We start from the raw sequence: 11,296 nt of genomic DNA, 5'->3' as shown, positions 1-11,296 counted from the left end.
GTACATTGGAGTGTCTAGTTTGAGAAACAGACATCTCAGAAATCCTCAACTAGCAGCTTCATTTGTCTATTGAAATAACATCAAATTGATCAGAAATACAGCGTGGACATTGTTAATGTTGTAAATTACTATTGTAGCTGGAAACGGCTGATTTTAATGGAATATCTACATAGGTGTGCAGAGGCCCATTATCAGCAACCATCACTCCTGTGTTCCAATGGCACATTGTGTTAGCTAATCCAAGTGTATCATTTTAAAAGGATAATTGATCATTAGAAAACCCTTTTACAATTATGTTAGCACAGCTGAAAACTGTTGTTCTGATTAAAGAAGCAATAAAACTGGCCTTAGACTAGTTGAGTATCTGGAGCATCAGCATTTGTGGGTTCGATTACAGGCTCAAAATGGCCAGAAACAAAGAAATTTCTTCTGAAATTCATCAGTCTTGTTCTGAGAAATGAAGGCTATTCTATGTGAGAAATTGCCAAGAAACTGAAGATCTCGTACAATGCTGTGTACTACTCCCTTCACTGAACAGGCTCTAACTAAGAGGAGTGGGAGGCCCCGGTGCACAACTGAGCAAGAGGACTAGTACATTGGAGTGTCTAGTTTGAGAAACAGACATCTCAGAAATCCTCAACTAGCAGCTTCATTAATAAATAGTACCCGCAAAACCCCAGTCTCAACATTAACAGTGAAGAGATGACTCCGGGATGCTGGCCTTACAGGCAGAGTTCCTCTGTTCAGTGTCTGTGTTCTTTTGCCCATCTTATTATTTTCTGATCAATTTGATGTTATTTTAATGGACAAAAAATGAGCTTTTCTTTAAAAAAAAGGACATTTCTAAGTGACCCCAAACTTTTGAACGGTAGTGTATGTCTAATGGTAAGTATAGGGAGTATAGTAGTACTTTAATCCCCCAGGGTAAAATCATGTGACAGCCAGTATAGTAATGAAAAAAGGGAGCGAAACACTGAGCTAAGGAACTAGCCTTGGCCTGTCATGCTACACGACTGCTTGTCGAACATCTCATTCCAACATCATCGGCATTAATATGGCTTTTGTCCCCCCTTTCCTTCTATACCAGCCTCCACTCTTCTGGGAAGGCTGCGGTTCAATGGGGTTAAGGTCAGGGCTCTGTGCAGGCCAGTCAAGTTCTTGCGCGCCGATCTCGACAAACCATTTCTGTATGGACCTCACTTTGTGCACAGTGGCATTGTCATGCTGAAACAGGAAAGGGCCTTCCCCAAACTGTTGCCATGGAGTTGGAAGCACAGCATCGTCTAGAATGTTATTGTATGCTGTAGCGTTAAGATGTCCTTTCACTGGAACTAAGGGGCCTAGCCCGAACCATGAAAACAGCCCCAGACCATTAAACCCAGTAAAATAATACATTAGTAAAAGTACATAAGTATTTGCTTTTAAATATACTTAAGTGTCAAAAGTAAATGTAATTGCAAAAATATACTTGAAGTTTTAAAAGTAAAACTATAAATTATTTCAAATTGCTTATATTAACCAAACTGCACAAATCTTTTCAGTTTTTGTTTATTTATGGACAGCCAGGGGCACACTCCAAAACGCTGAAATAATTTGCAAATGAAGCGTGTGTGTTTAGTGAGTCCTCCAGATCAGAGGCAGTAGGGATGACCAGGGATGTTTGCTTGATAGGTGCGTGAATTGGACCATTTTCCTGTCCTGCTAAGCATTCCAAATGTAACGAGTGCTTTGGAGTGTCAGGGTAAATGTATGGAGTAAAATGTACATTGTTTTCTTTAGGAATGTTGTGGAGTAACACTAAAAGTTGTCAAAAATATAAATAGTAAAGTACAGATACCCCAAACAACTACTTAAGTAGTACTTTAAAGTATTTTTCCTTCAGTACTTTACACCACTTTTTGTGACTAGAGCGAGCACAGCTACAACTGGAAGTGACTTTCCGGAGCAGGTTAAAGAGAGCACCACCATTTTCAGACAATTCACCAACTTGGGTGAAAGCAGTGTGCAACATAGTAAATTGGTGGTGGAAAATTGTGTTTTATTAAGACAGTACACATATTTTTCCTTTTTTTTCACCATTATAGCTGGTTAAGGAGGAAAATGATGCTTTTGCAGCCTGCATGGAGGATGCCTTATGCACGAGCTGTCCATGTATTACCGGGAATGCACATCAATCCTAGATAGTGCAGATTTAGCACCAACTATCGGCTGCCAGGGCTAAGATGGAACCACTTAGAAGTTAAATGATGTTGAAAATGTTTCTTTTACCCACTGAGTGAAAAATATACTTGAGTTACATAGTTTTTTTTCTGGGGGTGGATTATCCCTTTAATGTAAACACAGGCACTTAGGCTACGGAAACACTGATAAAATGGCATAGGCTCATTTTTGTTATTATCCGGTGTTAAAACGAGTGATTAATTCACCGCTTTGGGATACTCTTTCAAGTTGTGAATAGGCTGATACACTTGATCTCCACAGACGTAAGGCTACTGTTTCGACTTCAACCAAGTCTTGGCCTACTTCTTGTTTTCATTTCTCCCCTTTCCAACGGCCGGCCGGCAAAGGGCAAGCTGGAGCGACACACCCCCACAATCTTCGCTGATAAGAAGTGACAAAGTCCAAACTAGCCAATGGGCTGCTGGCTTCCTACGGCTGCGTGCCGAACTGGAGTGTTTATGTATTCTGAGGACCAATGAGAGTGAACTGAAGGCGGTGCCCTGTGAAGCTCACCAGGCTGCACCAGTGGTCTGGACACGCAGGGGAGTGGAGGCGTGTTATTTTCTTTTACTAAATAACTAAACAATCTTTAACTATACCGTAGAACAGCGGTAACAGACGGAGATCGATTCCAGACAATCCCGATAAATGTATTTTATTACAGATATCTGCACTAAAATCTATAGAAAGCGGGTCATCTTTCTCTAGTCCAATGATGAATTCTAAACGTCTGCTTGACATGTCCGCTGTTGGAATACGTCTCGGGGGCGCTTCGAAACAAGCCGGTATTGATCAGCATGCAGAGGGGTCCAAGGGACGCAAAATTACTGTCGCCGCCACTGCGGACAGCGGTGTCATTCTGGCGTGCAAGAATGGTCCCGCAACGGGAGCAGTTTTCTACAAATTCGTGTTGGATGATGGATCTTTAAGAGAATGTACAAGACAGGACACCGTTCTCAATGTGAATGACCTGTCATCAGGGAGAGAAAAATACCACCTGAATAAAGTAGGTTCTATTCCATATTTGTTGGTCTAACAGTGAGTTGGTTAGTTATTCATTTCCACCCTATTAAATTATTCACATGAAGTCCCATTGTTGCCGAAAAGGCTACTTTTGCAGTCACCCGCAATACAGAACCAGTCCGCTCGGACTTCTCTGTAGCCTCTTCGCTCCGGAAGACCTGTAGCCCACACATTGTGCGCCCAATACGGTTACAGGGCTCCCGGAGCGAAGAGGCTAACTCTGCTGACGACTTGACCCGGTTATGTTCTCAAGTGAAAATATAGGTCAGGCATGCGACTAACCCGAGTTAGTTAGCCTATTAATTGCAACTAGTAGCCTATATATGACGGATTTCATCTGTTAAGATGGCGGCACATTGCATGTGCAAAGTTTTAAATGTTCAGTCAAAATCATGTTTTCATGAAATTGGGTCATCAAATGGATGAAACCATATCAATGTAGGACGACCAAAGTATGAACATATCAATGTAGAAGCAACAGATAAAGTTTGATCATAAATGTGCTGGTCCCCTACCCATGTCAAACACTTATTCAGGAGGTGGGATGGAGGCAGGATTATTAAAAAGACTAATTTACAAAATTCCACATTTGGTAATGTTTTATTATCTTACCTAATTCAAAATAAATTCAACCAACAAACCAGGTGTTTGCAGAGGGGCGTGGTTTACATGGCTAGTAGCTCGTCTACTGGTGCCAACATTTGACTGCAGCAGGTCAACAAATATAATAAGAGCTTTCACCTTCTCGTCTAAGACACTTAACCCCTTTCATATGTGTCTGGTGTTCGCTATTAACTGGCTGACAAGGTCTTCAGCCAGCATGGAACAAACGCGAGGGAAGGGTTTCCCAAAACTGCTACAGTTGTCATATCATTACATCGAGACATCATTACATCGAGACATGCCAAATGGACAATTCATAGAAACGTTTTGATATTGTTGATATGCATGCTATATGAATGTTGTCTCTTTCAATGACAGACCGACCAGGGTAAAATCTATGATCCCGTTTTTGATATCACTTGTTAAATCTACTTTAATCAGTGTTGGTGAGCAGACAGGTTATTGAGACATGGATTGTGTATGTTTGCCATTCAGAAGGTGAATGGGCAACTTTAGACCGGTCCGGGCGCGAACCAGGGACCCTCTGCACACATCAACAACAGTCACCCTCGAAGCATCGTTACCCATCGCTCCACAAAAGCCGCGGCCCTTGCAGAGCAAGGGGAACTACTACTTCAAGGTCTCAGAGCAAGTGACTTCACCGATTGAAACACTATTTAGCGCGAACACCGCTAACTAGCTAGCCATTTCACATCCGTTACAAGACAAAATATTGAAGTGCCTTTTGAAAGGAGTATGGTAGTAGGTGGCAGGTGCACTGGTTTGTGTCAAGAACTGCAACGCTGCTGGGTTTTTCATGCTTCCCGTGTGAAACAATAATCCACCACCCAAAGGACACCCAGCCAACTTGACACAACTGTGGGAAGCATTGGTGTCAACATGGGCCAGCATCCCTGTGGAATGCTTTCGACACCTTGTAGAGCTCATGCCCCGACAAATTGAGGCTGTTCTCTGGGAAAAAGGGGGCGAAACTCAATATTAGGAAGGTTAAAGATGCACTATGCAGAAACTGCTTCGCCATTTGCTGATTGCTAAAGTTTTAAAAGTTTGCCTTATTTCAGTTTGTGACAAAACAAGCAAGTATAGTGTAGGGGATCATTGCACCATCTAAACCGCTGTGACATATTTTTCCATAACCAAAAACATTGTATTTTCAGATCTTTGAAGCTGGTGTTCAAAACCCAAAGTAAAAGATGCAAAAACTAAACTTAAGAGCGGGAAGCATGGAAATAGCGGACATAGAACAGGCTTGCTTTCAATGCGAATGACAGATCTATAAAACACATTTCTATATGAATTTGGTCGGGTCGCCCAAATATTATGTTGATTTTGGCATTCAACATCAGGCGCGATCAGGACACGCAGGTTGACATGTCAAAACAAACTGAACCAACTGTATTATTTTGGGGACAGGTCAAAACACAAAAGATTCATGGACATTTAGCTAGCTAGCTTGCTGCTGCTACCTAATTTCTCCTGGGATATAAACATTGGGTTGTTTTTTTACCTGAAATGTAAAAGGTCCTTTATTTTGCTGGATTGTTGTAGAATCTCGACCCATTTTGAGTCACACAATATCATGTGTCCTCTACTCCAACAATGAATCCACAGATAAGAGGAAACCTAATTAGTTTCTAGTAACCTATCCTCCTTCAGTCTTCTCCTTCTGTGGATTATATTGCGGTCCCTTTTTTGCCTTCAAGTTTACTATTTTTCAAAAATGAAATCTATGGCATTATTTAGGATGCTTTAAGACAGAAGTTTATACTATAAATATTTGAACAACAGTGCAGAAAGCGTGGTTCACACATTTTTTTTTTACATAGTGTGCCTTCAACGGGATTCGACCTCATACCCACACATCCCTGAATGTTCAGTCTTGTGTTTTACAACACACGGTTTGAAAAGGCACGTGATCAAACAAAGCTTTGGGCATCATTGATGACGTACTTTGATAAAGTGATCCACGCATCGGCACACTGCTTCGAAGATAGCTGCTTAGCGATTTCAACGCATGCCTCGGAGCTCTGGTATCAAACGTAACATCACTACTGTAATGCTTCAACTGAAATTGTCCAAGATGAACGAGCTAGCTAGCTTGATAAACAGTGCTGACAATTCCATTTGGGCATGCTAGATAAATTATATTATTTACATTGACGCTGTTACAATAATCAGTTGGAATAACAAATAATTTGTAAAACATATATGACAGGATTGATGTTTCAGTGTTTGTTACTTTGTGTATCAGCAAATTTGCTTGAAATAATCTCACTGGAACACTGCTCACTGCATGTTGCTTGACAAAAGCGGTTTCAAAGAATCCCCAGTCAAGGTGCGCTCCCCGCCCACTCAGCCTACTAGCTCCCCGCCCACTCAGCCTACTAGCTCCCCGCCCACTCAGCCTACTAGCTCCCCGCCCACTCAGCCTACTAGCTCCCCGCCCACTCAGCCTACTACTCCCCGCCCACTCAGCCTACAGCCTCAGCCTACTAGCTCCCCGCCCACTCAGCCTACTAGCTCCCCGCCCACTCAGCCTACTAGCTCCCCCCCACTCAGCCTACTAGCTCCCCGCCCACTCAGCCTACTAGCCTCTAGCTCCCGCCCAGCCTACTAGCTCCCGCCCACTCAGCTCCCCCCGCCCACTCAGCCTACTAGCTCCCCGCCCACTCAGCCTACTAGCTCCCTACTAGCCCACTCAGCCTACTAGCTCCCCCCCACTCAGCCCACTCAGCCTACTAGCTCCCCGCCCACTCAGCCTAGCTCCCGCCCACTCAGCTACCCCCCGCCCAGCCTCAGCCTAGCCTAGCTCCCCGCCCACTCAGCCTCTACTAGCTCCCTGTCCACTCAGCCTACTAGCTCAGCCTCCCCCCGCCCACTCAGCCTACTAGCTCCCCGCCCACTCAGCCTACTAGCTCCCCGCCCACTCAGCCTACTAGCTCCCCGCCCACTCAGTCTACTCCCCGCCCAGCCTACCCCCCGCCCACTCAGCCTCTAGCTCCAGCCTCCCTACTAGCCCCCGCCCACTCAGCCTACAGCCTACTCAGCCTACCCCCGCCCACTCAGCCTACAAGCTCCCCGCCCACTCAGCCTACAAGCTCCCCGCCCACTCAGCCTACAAGCCTCCCCGCCCACTCAGCCTACTAAGCTCCCCGCCCACTCAGCCTACTAGCTCCCCGCCTACACTCCCCGCAGCCTACTAGCTCCCCGCCCACTCAGCCTACAAGCTCCCCGCCCACTCAGCCTACTAGCTCCCCGCCCACGCAGTCTACTAGCTCCCCGCCCACTCAGCCTACAAGCCTACCCCCCGCCCACTCAGCCTACAAGCTCCCCGCCCACTCAGCCTACAAGCTCCCCGCCCACTCAGCCTACAAGCTCCCCGCTCCCTACAAGCTCCCCGCCCACGCAGCCTACTAGCCTACTAGCTCCTGCCCAGCAGTCCCTCCCCGCCCACTCAGCCTACAAGCTCCCTGCCCACTCAGTCTACTAGCTCCCCGCCCACTCAGTCTATACTGAACAAAAATATCAACGCAACATGCAACAATTTCAAAGATTTTACTGAGTTACAGTTCATATGAAGAAATCTGTCAATTTAAATAAATTAATTCGGCCCTAATCGATGGATTTCACATGACTGGGAATACAGATATGCATCTGTTGGTCAAAGACACCTTAAAAACAAGGTAGGGTTGTGGATCAGAACCAGTCAGTGTCTGGTGTGACCACCATTTGCCTCATGCAGCCCGACACATCTCCTTTGCATAGAGCTGATCAGGCTGTTGATTGTGGCCTGTGGAATGTTGTCCCACTCCTCTTCAATGGCTGTGCGAAGTTGCTGGATATTGGCGGGAATTGGAACACGCTGTCGTACACAGCCATCCAGAGAATCCCAAATATGCTCAATGGGTGACATGTCTGGTGAGTATGCAGGCCATGGAAGAACTGGGACATTTTCAGCTTCCAGGAATTGCGTACAGATCTTTGCGACATGGGGCCTTGCATTATCATGCTGAAACATGAGGTGATTACGGCAGATAAATGGCACAACAATGGACCTCAGGATCTCGTCACGGTATTTCTGGGCATTCAAATTGCCATCGATGAAATTAAATTGTGTTCATTGTCCGTAGCTTATGTCTGCCCATACCATAACCCCACCACCACCATGGGGCACTCTGTTCACAACGTTGACATCAGCAAACACCATACCATAACCCCACCGCCATCATGGGGCACTCTGTTCACAACGTTAACATCAGCAAACTGGTCGCCCACATGACTCCATACACGTGGTCTGCGGTTGTGAGGCCGGTTGGGCGTACTGCCAAACTCTCTAAAATGACGTTGGAGGTGGTTTATGGTCATTTCATGTTCATTTCTCTATCTGGCAACAACTCCAACAACTCTGGAGGACATCCCTGCAGTTAGCATGACATTTGCAAGCTTCCTCAAAACTTGTGGCATTGTGTTGTGTGACAAAACTGCACATTTTAGAGTGGCCTTTTATTGTCCCCAGCTCAAGGTGCACCTGTGTAATGATCATTCTGTTTAATCAGCTTCTTGATGCCACACCTGTCAGGTGGATGGATTATCTTGGCAAATGAGAAGTGCTCACTAACAGGGATGTAAATAAATGTGTGCACAAGGTTTGAGAGAAATAAGCTTTTTGTGCGTATGGAATATTTCTGAGATCTTTTATTTCAGCTCATGAAACATGGGACCAACATGTTTTGTTCAGTTTAGTCTGTCTTTTCAGACTTCCTGGTAGTTTCACATGAGAGAAGTTTTCTCCATTTTTATCAGGATACATTTTCTGGTTGATGTTTTACTAGAGGCTGCTTTACATGGGAATCAGAATGACTGTTCAGGACAAAACAGACCAAAAGGACATGGAGAAATGCTTGTTTAAGACTTGGTGCCACTCCAATCTATCCATATCTATCCATCTATACATGTTTAGTTATTGGGGCACTATAACCACATTGGAGTTAAATTGGTACAGCATTCTCACTCATGGGTGCAACAAAATATAGCTTCTTTCAGGGCACACCTCAAAATATGTTAATGTGCGAGAAACAACAATACCATGCACCCACTAGTGGTCTAAAGGTTTTTGGCACTCCAAAGATACGGTACTGTACTAGAGCACACATTACAGCGGTTTTAAGGTCTCTGCACTGGCTGCCTGTGAGTTTTAGAATTCATTTTAAGATTATTCTATTGGTTTTTAAATAAATCCTCGATTGTGCACCACAATACATGTCAGACATGCTTTTAAGTTATGTATCCAGTAGGTTCCTCAGGTCCTCGGGCACTGGCCTTTTAACTATCCCAAAGCCTAGGACCAAAAACCATGGAGAGGCAGTTACTATGCCCCCAGCCTCTGGAATAGCCTTCCAGAGAACCTGAGGGGGGCCAAAACTGTGGCCATTTTTTAAAGAGATCTTAAAACACACCTTTTTGACTTTTTTCTTTTTAGTCTTTCAGATTCAGTGACACAGCTTCTATATTTCCTTACAAACAAAATCTCCAGCACATGTCCCCTTCCCAACAATGTAGCCAAAAACATATGTTAAATGGTGCCTAAAACTATCATGCGGACTATGTAATTAACTTTATATTATCTATTTTTACCACAAGCTTTGGAAGCAAAAAGCACTAACATCAGTTCTGAGACTCCAACATTTCGATAATTTCTCTGTGTGTGTATTGTTCTTCATCCTTCAGGCTGGTTGTGGTGGAGAGGCAGATGAAAGGAACAGTGGTCTGACTGGGATCCTTACTAACGGCAGTCCCACACACGGCCTGATCCGGAAAGGGCAGAAGGCGGACAAACACATGCACTCGGAGGCGAGGGACCCGCTGGTGCCCAGCGGTTGCCAGGCAACAAATGGACAGCAAGTTCCACCTGAGGAGAGATACCCTCATCCCTCCTCCCAAATACCTGTCCCCCGACGCAGGTAGGGACCACATGGCTAATAACTGTTATTACCTAGTAAGGCATGGATAACGTTATGGTTATTACCTGTAGCATGGTTGCTGCCTTACCCATAGTTGGGTCTATACCATTCCAGGTCCAGATGATACAGTCATTGAACGGGGCATAGAATTTCAGAAAGTTAAAATAGCTCTAAGAATTGGCATAGCATTTCAAAAAGTGAAAACAGAATTGGGTGTTTTCACCTCAAATCCCAAAACAAATCCCAAAACAGTCCTGAATAAACTAGAGTTTAAATGGAATTGACTCAAGCCTTGTAGTGGTTCAAGCTATCCTATGGTTTGGGTATAAATGTTGTGGGGGAGGCTTGGTCAGATGACCGCTGTTGGATTCTTAGAATGCTTTTCAGTGTTCCAGAATCAGAATAGTTCTGGAATATTCTCAAGACTTTAGAAAATAACTCAGAGTGTCAAAGTTCTATAATAAGGTCAAGATTGCCCAATCATGTGAGGGAAAATGGGAAAAATGATGGTCATGTTGCTGTTGACTGATAAGCCTAAACCAATACTGCTCTTACTGTGATAGTGCCAATGAACCAATTGCTAGATTAGTCAATGCACAAATCAATGCACAAGATGTCAATGGCTTGTGGCACTGCCTTGCACACCATGGCCAACCACACAAATGTTTTCTTTTTTTTTACCTTAACATTGAGATTCAAGTATCTCACACATTTAGCGCTGCAGAAGTATACCCATGTTCCACCTTGTTGAGCGTGTGATCTTTCATACTAGATGACATTGTGTTGAAGCATCTGTCATGGATTGGACATGCAATGCTGTGGAATTATCCACTCCTTAAAATCCCCACCCCCTTCTAATCTGAAAAATCATTATTATGTCCAGGCGAGATTGACTCCTGCGACTTAATCCATGTCTCATATTCAGATGAAAGTGTTAATGCTTTGCCTTTTCTTTCTATAATCTCTCTGTCTATCCAGACTCGGTATCATTAAGACTTAATCCATGTCTCATATTCAGATGAAAGTGTTAATGCTTTCCCTTTTCTTTCTATAATCTCTCTGTCTATCCAGACTCGGTATCATTAAGACTTAATCCATGTCTCATATTCAGATGAAAGTGTTAATGCTTTCCCTTTTCTTTCTATAATCTCTCTGTCTATCCAGACTCGGTATCATTAAGACTTAATCCATGTCTCATATTCAGATGAAAGTGTTAATGCTTTCCCTTTTCTTTCTATAATCTATCTCTGTCTATCCAGACTCGGTATCATTAAGCGTGTGTCTGTGTTTGTTTATATGTTATTCTGTCAGTAGTTTCTACTGTTGTGTGTGACTCAGTGGCTAGCAGAGCGAGAGAAGCTCAAGACTGTTTTCCCTGTGAATAACACACACACACGCGCGTGTGCACTGGTGTGTTGTGCAGGGCACTCTCTCTGATAGGGATCGACTGAAGAAGCACACACACAGCG

General features: G+C 44.2%; 1 protein-coding gene across 2 annotated transcripts in view; it reads left to right on the top strand.

The window, feature by feature from the left end:
* Positions 1-2,696: 2,696 nt before the first annotated feature.
* The window catches only part of LOC112236723 (zinc finger protein 704), a 113,753-nt gene continuing 105,153 nt past the window's right edge, over positions 2,697-11,296 (top strand). Inside the window, exons 1-2 of one of the 2 annotated variants that reach the window (XM_042307802.1) lie at positions 2,697-3,226; positions 9,595-9,827. In XM_042307802.1, the coding sequence (XP_042163736.1) occupies positions 2,933-3,226; positions 9,595-9,827 (527 nt within the window). In that variant the 5' untranslated portion in view covers positions 2,697-2,932. The remainder of the gene's footprint in view (positions 3,227-9,594; positions 9,828-11,296) is intronic. The other variant, XM_042307803.1, reaches the window with a different exon arrangement.

This window comes from Oncorhynchus tshawytscha, linkage group LG28, assembly GCF_018296145.1.
Source record: "Oncorhynchus tshawytscha isolate Ot180627B linkage group LG28, Otsh_v2.0, whole genome shotgun sequence".
Taxonomy (NCBI): domain Eukaryota; kingdom Metazoa; phylum Chordata; class Actinopteri; order Salmoniformes; family Salmonidae; genus Oncorhynchus; species Oncorhynchus tshawytscha.
This window is presented reverse-complemented; position numbering and strand designations above follow the sequence as displayed.